The 14,113-nt window shown below is 45.1% G+C and overlaps 1 protein-coding gene across 1 annotated transcript; it reads right to left on the bottom strand.

Moving 5' to 3' along the window:
• Nucleotides 1-724: 724 nt before the first annotated feature.
• On the bottom strand, nucleotides 725-12,548 carry PDZK1IP1 (PDZK1 interacting protein 1). The gene is made up of 4 exons (XM_035124061.3): nucleotides 12,372-12,548; nucleotides 4,952-5,060; nucleotides 3,558-3,668; nucleotides 725-1,969 (listed from the first exon to the last, which is right to left on the bottom strand). The coding sequence occupies exons 1-4, from the start codon at nucleotides 12,436-12,438 to the stop codon at nucleotides 1,861-1,863; spliced, it is 396 nt and encodes a 131-aa protein (XP_034979952.2). The 5' UTR covers nucleotides 12,439-12,548; the 3' UTR covers nucleotides 725-1,860.
• Between the last annotated feature and the right edge of the window lie 1,565 nt (nucleotides 12,549-14,113).

The following is a 14,113-nucleotide window of genomic DNA, read 5'->3' as shown; positions in this document are numbered from 1 at the left end:
AAAATGGGACATACTGTCTTCAAAAGGCTATAGTGTAGGAGCGGATAGAGCAGGACTGTAGTTCCTGAGCTATTTTAAGTCCCACACCAAAAAAAATTTAATAGATTCCACATCATTAATTCATATGCAATGTGATTTTGACTTTAGAAATAGTTCTCTTCCGTATTCTAGCATACATTGCCTGCATTTTGAGCTGCACAAAAGTTGAATGAAAGAGGCTTTGAGGACTCTTCTAGTCCCCAGTAGAATGGGCAGCAAGCAGCCTTGTCCATCATCTCCATCTATGCCCTCTCTTTCAGCTTCACACAAGGATAGAAGCAGTGGCCGGCACCAGCAGAGTCTTGGGCAGGCATCCCCAAACTGCGGCCCTCCAGATGTTTTGGCCTACAACTCCCATGATCCCTAGCTAACAGGACCAATGGTCAGGGAAGATGGGAATTGTAGTCCAAAACATCTGGAGGGACGAAGTTTGGGGATGCCTGGTCTTGGGTCTTAAGGCAGAGAGAACCACCCAGACTATGGGATAACCTGGAGACAACCCAAAGAGCAATGATCTGGCAGAGTTGCCAGCATTGTAGTCATTTTGAGGAAGGAATAGGTTTGGGCTTGGGTTTGAATCACTGGGGAAGAAATGGTGAAAGAAATTCTGCGAACTTTTGAAACATAGGATTTTGTAACATCCTGCTTTGCAGGCTAGCTGGTGTGGCTAGCCGAACACCCATACTGTAATTAAAAATATCTTTATTGATTATTTAAACAATTAAAAATACACACAGAGATCCATTTTACATTGGAAAATTATACCTGGGGTTTTGTTCCCACAATAAAAACTGTTGGCTTAAAAAAAATTATTCAGTAAGTATCAGCCAACACTCACTTGCGGGAAACAAATCCTCCAGCTCATTTGATACATACATGGAAAGAAAAGCAGATGATTCACATCTAAGGCTTGCATCTGAGTCACATCGGCTTTATTCATGCCCTAGTAGCTGGTGTGTCCTTGTGGCAATTCCATAGCAGAGCAAGAATCAAATGAAGCAATCTGGTGGAGCATTGCAGGCTTGAGTTGATAATACCTATATACTGTTCCCATGTAGATGCTTTATTGTGAAGAAAGGGTAGTTTCTCACCAAGAAATTTCCAGGGGGGACATAGCAGTGGGCTACAGAGGACTTTCAAGGAGGTCTGTGTTTGCTGTCTATGGCAATACAGCAATACTTGCTAAGAAGAAATAATCTTAGGGGCATTGCTGGGTACTTAGAAGACTTGGGGCAAATGTCTGTATGAAGTCTGCATGTGTTAAATGCAAATTCAGACTGGTTTTCACAGCCCCTTACCTTGCTCTAAGGGTTTCCAGGCAGGATCTTCTGGGCTGAGGACCCTGTAGGTCTTCACAGATTATGATGGTGAATGACTTTGCAGCACAGCTAGGTGCCCTGTAAGCTAAGTGGGGTGGTTTTTTTGCAGGGAGTGGGGCTCAAAAGGGAGCGGGGCAGAAGATCCAGGAGACTTGGTTTCAGGGCCCCTGAATGTCCCTGGTGATTATGGGACGACACTAACAATCAGGTTTGGTAAAGGTTCTGATGTTGGACTCACCATGATGTGCCAGTTTATTCCCCCCAAGAGAGGTGCACAGATGACCTCAAAACTGAACACAGGACTATAACAGCAACATGAAATCTGGTGTGGAAAGGTTTTAAAATAAAAAGAAATGAAACATAGGCTTCACTCAGCCAGCAGCCAATGCCTTTTAGCAAAGTGATTCAATGCATGCACAATAACTGATGTGCAGAACTGGTCTCTTGTATGGAGTCTATAATAGGGGTAGGATAGGAAGTGAGGGTGGTGGGGATGAAGATGCTACATGCAAGTGGTAAGAACTTGAATATTGTTTTCACTATGACCCTCAGTTGTGTTTCTGCACTCAAGCTCGACTTTGTTTTCATAAACATGGGGGCCTTCTTCACTCCTGAAATATTAAGGGACAGAAAATACATATTATTTATATGCTTCATTGCATCATGCCTAGCTTCTAAGGGGAATGGCAGAGTACAAATGGTTCTTCTTCCTTATTTTTATCCTAATGTTGTGCAGTCAGTCAGGCTGAAATATCCCAGCTAACCCAAGTTCACACAGTTAAGTTTTCTAGCAGAGCAGGGATTTGAACCCTTGAAGTAACTGTTACATTTCAGGTCAGAGTCATGATGTTTGAAGCATCTGTTTCAAGAAATTGAAATCTGATGCACAGATGCAGTAAGGGTGGCTATGCACGCCCATCCTTTTTTAGAAGCATTGGTGCTAATGCAGGGCTGTCAAACAAGAGGCTCATAGGCCAAGCAATGCATTTTGGGATTCCACTTCCAGTGTGGGACGGCACCTCTATTGCACCCCAAGCTATTCAAACTCTTTTCAGATGTCCAGAGTCAACCAATGGAGTCAGGTTACAAAGGGAGAGAAAATAAGTGTGCTTTCCTTCCATGTTCTTGAAACTGGCGGGGCCACATGTCAAGGAAACAAGAGACTGAGGAAAGGTGTGGTGATTTGTTATTGGGAAAGGCAACATGGATTAAAGATTACAGAGCTGTTTCAGATTTGCAGAGTGGAGGAGGCCACAGTTTTGAAAGACAAAGCAGTGACACATGGGGATTTTTTTAAACATAATGTTATATTAAAAGAACTCTCAGAGTGGTTTGCAGAAGTAAAATACATATTAAACCAACACAGAGATAATAGGGCAGAAGGGGACAGTGCTAGAGTTCCAAGAAAGCCTGAACAACAAATAAGCTTTTACTAAACAGTGGAAGCCTGTGTCTTCTGAATAATAGTGGGGAGGATGTTCAGAAGCAGACACCAGCATGAGGAGAGCCACTTCCACTTGCCACATGACACTCAGTAAGACACAGTGTTATTTGCAAGGTTTCCTCTGATGAGCTTAATGATTACTGGGTCTGTGTAGGGGAAGGCGGTCCCTTAGTATCCCAGACACTAGAGACCCTGGGAAACATCCTGGGTTTCCCAGGACTCCTTGTGTCTGGGATGCATGCTATGGCACCACACTAGGTGCAAGGGAACAAATGTGGCCTCGTGCAGCTAAGGGAAAGGAAAGTTGTTAACACCAAGGAGGTGCTCAGAAGTGAGCCAGGAGGGTCATAATTAGGATCAGTGGAGAGATTTCAGCAGCACGATGAGAATGGGAAAGGTGGGGAGCATTTTTAGAGGCCAGCTTTCCATGTCTATTCGCAAGACATTACCTCTTGTAACTGTGAGTAAATTATGCAGGCTTACTGATGCCGTGAACTGCCGTGAGCATGGTCTGCTATGGAAAGCCTGCATGCAAATGGAAGGGGATGAGCAGGTGCATAGAGCTCTTTCACATGCTGTCAAAATGTACAGGTGGAGAGAGAGGGTGTGGCTGCTGCATGCATTGGTGGAGGAGGAGTTAGCTTTTGTGACCCTGTGGCCTCTCCTCATGCAATCTGTAAATGTGGGGCAGGAGTAATCTGAATCCCACTTTTAGTTAGTTATGCTTTTTTGAAATATATAAATATGAAACTAACCTGAAGTCTGCTGCAGTTGTTGAATACCTCCCTTCTGACCCATTTGAAATGGGCATCTCTTCTTTAGTGCTGCTCAGGGAGAATGCTTTGTTTTTCTCCTCAAAGGAATCACTGTGGAAATAATCAGATGGAGGGTAGGTCTTGTGTACAATTCAAACACACAGGTCCTACACTTGAATGCCTCTTTCTTTCTTTCTTTCTTTCTTTCTTTCTTTCTTTCTTTCTTTCTTTCTTTCTTTCTTTCTTCCCTTCTCTCTCTCTCTCTTTCTCTCTTAGCTTTATAACCTGTACCTTCAGGACCCCAAAGCATCCCCATTATAATAAAATAATGATAAACAACAATAAAAGTCCAGCAGCTATCAAAATAATGCACAGCAATGAAAACACACTATCATCAATATAAGAACACATCAGGTTTATCGAGGTTAAAGAGGCTTGCAAAGTAGAAAGGGTTTTTCCATCTCTGGGGAGGGCATCTCACAGGCCAGGGGCCATCACTTGAAAGTACATAACTGCCCACCTCAGCTTGGATGCCATGGGCTACTGAAGAAAAGTATCAGAAGAATATCTCAGTATACAGACAGACTGGTAAGGAAGGAAACATTTGACTATTATTTATTTATTAACTTTTTGTCCCATTCTTCTTCCCAAAGGAGCTGTAAGGGGGAAGGCTTATAGGGAACAGCCTCCACTCATTAGATCGAGTTCCTCTCAGAGCAGTAGGTCCAGCAGTGGATCAGATTACAGGAGGCAGAAAGCAGAGAGTGAGGGACAAGGCTCCAGCAGTGTCAAAGAGCCTCATCTCCGAGTAGAGAGGGAGGCAGAGGGGGAGGAAATGAAGGGAAAGCAGTCAGAAGGATGCCCCCCCAATGCCTGAATTGAGGCGAACGGCACCCCGTAGGACAAGGGGGAGGCGCTTTGGGGTTCCCAAACTGTTCTGTTGGGCACAAAACAGAAAGAAGCCACTGCGAGGTTCTGACTCAGACTAAGCAGACATGTTTTCCATAGACTTTGCACTGTAAATAGAATGCACCATAATAAACACCTTAAGACAAGCAGGCGTGGAGCATCGTTACTCAAGAGTAGCCGCAAAAACCTCTGACAGGAGCCAATATACATGTTGGTGTGATTTAAACATAGTGGGGACAGACAGTAGAAGGAAGATTTTAACCCTACTCCACCAGCACTGCAGTCCCAACACAACTTTTTTGTGGGGGGGGGGAAGGTAAAAGCACCTGCTTTTACATGTTTTTAAAAGGGTGCAATCCAGTCAGGTATCTACTGACATCGCATCTCATTTGGTCGCAAAGCAGCCTGATACAGAATGGTTGCATCAACACAGAAGCCATACAACCATCTTTGGCTGGAATAATGCTGGTGGTGGTGGTACTTACTCGTTTTCCTGGCACCATAACCGATTGACAACAAAGGCAACCATAGCCAAAACCAAGAAGACAGTAACTGCAATGGTGCCCTGCACCCATGGCTGAAGGCTTCGCTGAACTGTCAAGAAAAGGGATTAAAACAAGTTCATTGTGGCGCCCAGTACTGGAAGTCTAGCCAGTTCTGTATTAGGCATGCATCACTATGCTCACCAACTTGGTGGGAAGAGTTCATAGTTGACTGAAGGAGCGTCTGTTCTGCATGCAGAAGATCCTTAGTAGCCTACAATTACTGTCACCTCTAGCAAGATCTGAAACTATGCAGAGTCCCTGCCAGCCAGTGTAGAGTAGGGGGTTGGAAACCTCAGGACCAAGGTGGCCCTCTGGACCTCTTTCTCTGGCCTTCAGGACTCTCCCCAGGCCATCTCCCTCACCAGCCCTGTGTTCCACCCTCCTGTGTGAAATCCTTGAGCACAACGTCCCTCTCCTCTCCCACGGCTTCCAGCAACTGGTCTTCAGAAGCACTCCAGCCTCCAACCATGAAGGCAGAGCATAGGCATTATGGTTAGGAGGCGTTGCTAACCTTGTCCTGCATGAATTTGCCCAAACCACTTTTAAATCCTCACTCACCATGTGGGCCCTGCAAGGTTGGCCAGAAAGAAATGTGTCCCCTGGGTTGAAAGAGACTCCCCATTTCCAGTGTAGGCAATACTGAGCTAGACAGACCACTGGCCTGGCTTGCTATAATGCAGCTTCTTATGTTCCCAGCTGTAATTTATCAGGGTCCATTTCTGTTTAGTGACAAACTTACTGCTGCTGCCTAATCAAATAAATTAGAAGTAGCAGTATCTAAATAGCAGTACATGTGCATAAATCAAAAAGATTGCAATCTATGCTTCATCTGCCACAGACGCATTTCCTCCCCTTGTTATATTTTCACACCCTAGACAAGCCCCCAGGCAATTGAATATGGTGAATGCAGTGGCAACATGCATTCCATATTCTAAGCTGGCAGAGCTCTCTCAGAAAGCAGGCATGTCTCATCTCCCACCAGGTATCAAGCTCATCAAGAATCTGGTTATTTATTCTGAATCAACCTGTGGGGTGTTTGTTCTTCCCCCCTCCCCAGCCTTCCCCCCAATAGTTCTGATATTAAGTAGAACTAAAAGCATTTATGGGGGTGGGGTAAATAAAATTCTCTTGGGTCAAACTTCCATGGGGAAAGCCAAATTTACACACACACACAGACACACCGATTTAAGTATGTAAGAGTCAGGCTGACCCAAGGTATTTTGTTGATTAAGATGAAGGACAAGGTTGCCCCCATCAACTCCATGCACAGAAACAGTTGATGGGCAGTTGAATCTTGCTTCAGCACTTGCTGCCTGAGGGTGGGGCAGCACCAACGCAGAGTGCAAGCGAGGACCCCAGCATACTTTGTGTTCATTTGGCTTTTCTTCACTTTCAGTGTGAAGTGCCTTGTGGGGGAATTTGTGCAGGAGCAAAATCTACTTTTAAAAAAAAACAATCCTGGATGGCCTTCAGTGTTAGCCATTAGAAATTCTTTCACATAAATAAATCATAGAAGTTACCTTAAAGGTCATCTAATCTAGTGTTGTGATGATGATGATGATGATGATGATGATATCATAATTTATTATTTGTACCCCGCCCATCTGGCTGAGTCTCCCCAGCCACTCTGGGCGGCTCCCAATCGAGTATTAAAACAGTACAGCATTAAATATTAAAAGTGTCCCTAAAAAGGGCTGCCTTCAGATGTCTTTTAAAAATAGGATAGCTGTTATTTCCTTGAGATTTGATGGAAGGGCGTTCCACAGGGCGGGTGCCACTACCGAGATGATGATGATGATAATTTATTATTTGTACCCCGCCCATCTGGCTGAGTCTCCCCAGCCACTCTGGGCGGCTTCCAACCGAATATTAAAAACAGTACAGCATCAAACATTAAACACTTCCCTAAACAGGGCCACCTTCAGTTGTCTTCTAAATGAAAAATAGTTGTTTATTGCCTTGACATCTGGTGGGAGGGCATTCCACAGGGCGGGTGCCACTACCCAGAAGGCCCTCTGTCTGGTTCCCTGTAATCTCACTTCTCGCAATGAGGGAACCGCCAGAAGGTCCTCGGCGCTGGATCTCAGTGTCCGGGCTGAACAATGGGTGAACACTGCATCTCCCATGGCCCCATCTGCTCTATGCGTTTAAAACAACACCATACCAATTCCCAATCCTTGGAACTGCAGTTTCTTAAAGTTGCTGAGAGTTGTTAGGAAGCCCTATTCCCCTCACAGAGCTACAGTTCTCGGAGTGGTTTAGTAGCCAATTCCTCTTCCCAGGGAACTATAGCTTTGTGACTAGGTGTCTCCAAACAACTCTCATCACCCTTAACAAACTACAGTTCCCAGCAGTCTTTGGAGGAAGCTGTGGGTGAGATTCATCTAACAAGACCCATCATCAGAAGCACTGCTTGAGCAACAGGCTTGTCCTCTCTTCCCTATGTGTGCCCCCCGAAATTGGCTAAAGGGTGTTGGGAGAATCTCCCAGAATAGCACACGGGGGAAAGAGAGGGCAGATCATTCAGCCTGGCAAGCTGCAATGCTTGCACATTTGGAACATTCACCAGAGCTCAAAGTTGATTTCCACCCCATGATTGTTCATGCAGATGAGGCCAGTGTTGTAGGATACAACTACAATATCCCAGGTAAGCAGCCATCCAGCCACAGAAGGAAAATAAAAAGATTGGAGGCAGGGAAGTAATCCCTCCTCTAGAATTCTCTGCCAAAAGGAAGTGCTTTGCATTCCGTGTTACGGTAAAAGCGGCCCTGCCAGTGTTGACAAACACTTTCTTCTCTAAGAGGGCGGGTGGCCCTTTCGTAAGCTTCTTATGACTAACTGTCCCAGCCCATTCATGTTTTGGTGCCCTCTCAAAACCCCTTTCCTGGAACAGAAAATGTCCAACCTTTTGTCTCACCCTGAATAGAAACCAGACTGTGTTCTCCTCATGCTGTAATCTGTCACTAATTGTTAGGTCATTCTGAAGAGGAGGATGGTGACTTGGTACACAATAGACCTGTCAAAAGTGGGCCCAATGTTCCCAGGCTGGAATGTTCAACTGAAACTAAAATTTGCAAACATCTTCTTACAGAACTCACTTGACTCTCCTCAGTTTGGAACCACTGGGCTTTGAATGCTCAGTTAAGTCAATACCTTCTAAAGTGGCAAAGGCCTCCCCTCCCATGTTTGAAATCAGATTCTAGGAGCCTAGTTTCTCAGTAGTCCTCAAACATCTGTGGAATTCTCCAAACAGGGCTACGTGAGGACTGGTGTTCTCCCTTGGTTAATGCTGGACTACAGCAGCTGATGAAAGACAGTCCAAAGGTCTCTCCTGCCGTTTTACAACTTGCCTTCCTTTAGAAAGTAGAAGAACATCATTCTGCCCTCTGACTGACACATGCACTGCAAAAAAGAAAGCTCTTCTCCTTGGCATCTGGGCACCATATGCAGAATTATAGAATTGGAATTAAATCCAAGGGCATTGGAGGCATTCATCACTCACCATCATCCTATAGAAATCCTACCCTCTTGTTTTGTCTCCCAACAATTCTAACAGATCATCCATTAATGTCTAGATAATGTTCAACAGGAAAGGAAAAGGTGCACTGTGACAGAGGTGCTTGTAGGACAACAACTGGGTTTTGAGTAAATGCACCTAAAGGGAAGCACAAGGCCAGCTCTAGGGGGTAGGCTGGGTGGCACCGGGCTGGCAGGGGGGCACTGCGTGGCAAAGTAGCATGGAAGCCATGCTGTGTGCTGCGCCTGCCCACCAGGGCGGGGGCACCGGAGCAATCTCCGCACCACAGCGCCAGGGCACCCGACATGCTTGAGATGGCCCTGGGGAGGCAGTGGCAGGATTGCCAGCTTCTAGCAGAGCTCATATACGTTTAACAGCTATGTGACTGGCAGAAGGTACCAGGTTAGTGTCAGCACCTGGTATCCTTGGGCAGCTGTGGACTCGCTACTGATGCCAGTCCTGGATAACCTGCCCCTTTCCCAACCCACCATTTACTTTTCCCACAATGTCCCAAGGTAGCAGCAGACAAACATGAGGAAAACAGAAAACAGGGAGGGCATTAGGTCTCATTGATTACAATAGGAAAAGATTTCTTGGGCAGGAGGAAATATAGAACAGAAATGAGGGGTGCTTTTATGAAAGTTTATTGTGAATCAAGCCCACTTTTTGGCTATTTCCCACATATCTTTGGGAAAGGGTGTCAAACTACCTGTGAGGGGTGGCTGCCTAGAAAGATGAGGAACATGTCGCCATTGGCAAAGCAAATCCAGAATTCCTTTCTCTCGCCCAGACAATAATAATAATAATAATAATAATAATAATAATAATAATAATAATAATAATAATTTATTATTTATACCCCGCCCAGGCTCAATTGATAGTGCTGCTGATCATCTTTGAATGGTTTGAGTCAGGTTATCTTAAATATTATATTTTACTACATTAACCTAATAATAATAATAATAATAATAATATATTATTATTATTATTATTATTTATACCCCGCCCATCTGGCTGGGTCTCCCCAGCCACTCTGGGCGGCTTCCAACAGAAGAATAAAACATAACAATCTATTAAACATTAAAAGCCTCCCTGAACAGGGCTGCCTTCAGATGTCATCTAAAAGTCTGGTAGTTGTTTTCCTTTTTGACGTCTGTTGGGAGGGCGTTCCACAGGGCAGGCGCCACCACTGAGAAGGCCCTCTGCCTAGTTCCCTGCAACTTGGCTTCTCGCAACGAGGGAACCGCCAGAAGGCCCTAGGTGCTGGACCTCAGTGTCCAAGCAGAATGATGGAGGTGGAGACGCTCCTTCAGGTATACTGGACCGAGGCCATTTAGGGCTTTAAAGGTCAGCACCAACACTTTGAATTGTGCTCGGAAACATACTGGGAGCCAATGTAGGTCTTTCAAGACCGGTGTTATGTGGTCTCGGCGGCTGCTCCCAGTCATGTGCAACAGACCAGAATGCTGGTGGAGAATGCATTTAGAATGCATCAACATCTACATGGGCATGCCCACCCACATTTCCCCAAACTAGTTATGTGCAACTCGGTCTGATTAGAAACTGAGAATTTGCTGTGTGCTTTCCTGGTGATGCTATGAATGAAACTGACATCATGGTAGAGCAGGACAGGGGGTGTTCCTGAGCAATCTGTGCAACAGGAAAACATCCCCTGCCCCCTTCTGAGTAAGGACAGTAAGAGGGATCCATTTGCTCTCAGTAACACTGTTCTGTAGCTGAAGCTGATTGGCTATGTGGCACCATGGTGTCATCATGTCACAGTGTGATCCCTAACTGGAATGGATCATACAATACAAAAGTCACAGAAATGCCATGATGAAGGGAGGGTGAAAATAATGAAATGCCATTTGTGATAGACTGTCTCATTTATTTATTTTTAAAAATAACCTTTTGTAAATTTAGCACAACTCTAGCAAAAATACAGCTGAAAAACGTCTTGAGTTGCAAACCAGAGAATGACAGCTCTACCATGTGCCCTGCAGCATGGGCTCTGCAGCTACCTGCCTTCTACTTGATTAGTGCACACAGGTAAATAGTCCTTTTAAGGGTTGGCACTTTTAGTCCTGTCAGCCCACCTACTCAATGAAACAGCATTTACAAGGCAAAGAATGTGAAGCCCTCCTTCGTGATGAAAGTAGTAGGTGAAAGAGTGCAATAAACAAAGCTATATGATGTGCTGCTTTAGCACTGAATCTGTGCCGAATTCCTCCCAGCCAAAGAGGACTTTTGAAGCCCTGCCAAGGCCAGCATGGGCAACATAGTCTGACTATTAGATTGTAGAAGCACTAATGAGCCACAACCTGTGCAATCTTGCAATTCTTTGTAGCAGGAAAACACCCTGTCTTTCCAGTTTGGAGCCCAACCACACAGCCAGCCAGCTGCATGGGAAACTGCTGCTTGGACACATCCTGCTCAAAGACTGCAGCCTGGCTGTGTTCAGCGCAAGCTGTCTTACTCCACAGCTTCATTCTAGCCGTTTCATTGGACAGGACATGGCGTCTGCAAAAAGTTTTCATACATAATTGCTGTTGATGTTTCTGGCTTACATCTTTTATAGTGTGTGGCATCCTTCTTGATTTGCATATGGATAGTTCATGCATTTATTTGTTGATTAATTCTGTATCCCACCTTTCCTCCCAAAGGAGCCCACATATGCATCAGAGCTGGAAAGAAGAGAGCTTTCATGGTCAGGTGGAACATACCTGCAGATTTCTTTTTTCCCTCAGAAGTATTTGCAGGGATCCTTACATTCCACTCAAAATAGAAGTGGACAGAAATCTGCCTACGTTGATGTTGAGAATACTCATCCTGCAGGTTTTTGGTTTTTTAAAAATCCCTCCCATCTTAATTTTGCACTTAATATGCAGGGTGCTGCCATTCAAAGGTGTCAAGGAGGTCAGGCATGGGTGAAGAGGACAAGCATTGGTGGCGTATTGTTCACCTGTGTCGCAAAGGAGCCTCACCCCTGGAGATTCAGCTTGCTTGACAAATGCACGGAGCAAGTGATCAAACAACCGTGGCAGTGGAACTAACTGGCACTCCCAATGCTGTGCTGCAGACCTGCAGCAGCTCTGACCTTACCATCACCCTGCTCCACCCCAGCCCAACTATTGTGAACCCAGTGTTGGGAGGGTGGCTTTGCAGCTCTGCCCCCCATGATCCACTGGCTGCAACTGATGCTTATGTTCAGCAGGTAGCTGCATCATGTGCCCTCCTCAGACCATCCCCAAGGACATAAGGCTTTCTGAATGCTCCTGTGTTACTTCATTAGTTCATGCTGGACAACCACGGTTCTTTGGGGTTTACTTAACAGAGACATCTTAGCTCATGCCTGCCCAGAAGTCATGGTCTGTTGTGCCCCAGCAGCTTCCCCAAACTCCAGTGGAGTGGAGGCTGGCTGTGGAAATTCAGTGGTAAGCTAAAGGAAGGGAAGACAACTCTGCAAATTCTATTTTTCTACAGTCAAGGAGAAGGCTGGATGAAAGAGATTGAAAGAGATAGGATGAGGGGAATATTGGTGAATAGACAGCTGTGCACATTCAGATTTTTTTGAAAAATTAAAACCCTATGATGAAGGAGGAAATAAAGCAGGCCAGTGAATGTAGCAATGAAAGATTTTGTCCAAATAACCACGACTAGCATTAAGCAATGCTGGTGTTGGTTTCCTGGTGTCATAATTGTTATAATAGAAAGCAAACAAACTTAGGGCATAAATTCAAGTATATACTGCAGAAGCAGAATAAACGTCAAAACAAAAGAGGTAAAATATCAGCTGCGAAAGGTGAAGAAGAATCAGCACCTGCCCAAAAAGAAATCTGTTACCTCTTTGGCAGTTCACAGGTTCCAAAGCGACCAAGAGGCAAAAGGTCACAGCCAGAACAGGATTCATTTCGGTGGTGCAGGGAAGCGACTTTGCTGATCAGCACCTTGATTTGTTTGCTGTAAGCGGAGGCTCCGTGGACTTGTTCCTTCTCTGAGGAATGCAGGAAGGCAAAATGTGAAATCGTGTATTTGGGCACGCCTCCCTCCTGGGTAATAAGCCTGGTAGATGATCAAGCCCATTAATTGGAGGGTTGCCATGCGCCAGCAGATATGCAAATAGAGCAATTCCGGCTCATTTTAGCAACTTAAGGAGGGACAAGATTGTTTTTACTTGCCGCCTCTTTGCTCCATCGTGCATCAGGTTGTTATGCAGCTCCCAGAACTGCATCTTGACTTTCCAGCACCTCGTTAATGGTTTGGAAAGAGCCCAGAAAAAAAGAAAGGGGGCTCTTTCTTTGGCCCATACCCCACTGCCCCCCTTCTGGTGCTGGCCATGGGTAAAGTCCCCATCCAAGTACAGATCAACTCTGCTAAGCTTCAGTAAGGTGTACCTTCCTTGTGTACCTTCAGACCATATCATAAGAGAGATGTTAAAGCAACCATCTCATAGTCCAGTCTCCCCTGCTATTCTGTACCCGATCATTGAATGAGGCTGTGTGTACACCATCCCATTTACTCTGCATCCAGTGTGTTCCCACCACTGGTATGGAAAGCAGCAAACATGTGACGTTAGCCACAATCCATATCCTATCATCTTTCTTAGGAAATAGAATATCTTGATGCATTTTCTTGGATTCAAATGGAGAAAAATAATATGCATTTTAAGTGTGCATGGCTTCAGTGATTATCAGGAGCAAAATTCCTCCACTAGTACAATGGTCTTGCCACTTGGCATTCTACTAGCTCTGCAGCCCCTACAGAATGAAGAAGGTGAACATCACTATGCACATGCCTTTCTGCAAAAAGCAGGTCAGGGTTTCCTTTGGCAGGGTCTGAATCTGGCCGCATTTGCCAGAGATAGCATGCTTGGTTTAGCTAGTTGCACATCACTTGCACTGGATACAGTGGGACTTGTTCCTGAGCAAGCATGCTTATGATCAAACTGGATCTCTCCTCCATTCCACCAGTCCAAACTGCAAACTAGTGTGTCACCATTTTCCCACCACACAAATTGCAGATTTCCACACACACATCTGGTTGGCCGCTGTGAGAACACGATGCTGGACACCAGATGCATCATTGGCCTGATCCAGCACATTCTTCTCAAGTTGTTGTCTTTCTCTCCACCCCAACCCCCGCTTTTTTAAAAAAAATAAAAAATAAAAATAAAATAATAAATAAATTGCAGCCTGGATAAAAAATGGGGGAAGCCCGCTGCCACTTTCATCAACCCTACCAATGATTTTACCCTACTCTTACTTAGGAAACTGTTTCGTGTACATTTATTTCACTTTGTGCTGATAAATCATCCTTTGCCGCTCAATGAGGAAACCAGCTATTGTGCATACTGAGATGAGAAAGATAGAGAGATTTGGTAACCATCTCCAAATATTTGAAAAGCTGCCGGAAGAAGACAAGTGAGCATTGTTCTCTGCTTCCAGACTGGGAGAGCAGGTGATGGACTTACAAGGCTTAAGTTAAAGGAAGATACTCAGGTTAGGCATTAGGGAAAGGTTACTAACTATGAGAGCAGCAGGGCAACAAAACCAAGTGACTTAAGTAACTGTCTAGTCTCCCACCCT

Source organism: Zootoca vivipara, chromosome 7 (assembly GCF_965207765.1).
Source record: "Zootoca vivipara chromosome 7, rZooViv2.hap1.1, whole genome shotgun sequence".
Classification (NCBI taxonomy): Eukaryota; Metazoa; Chordata; class Lepidosauria; order Squamata; family Lacertidae; genus Zootoca; species Zootoca vivipara.
Note: the sequence above shows the minus strand (reverse complement) of the source record. Positions and strands in the feature narration are given on the sequence as shown.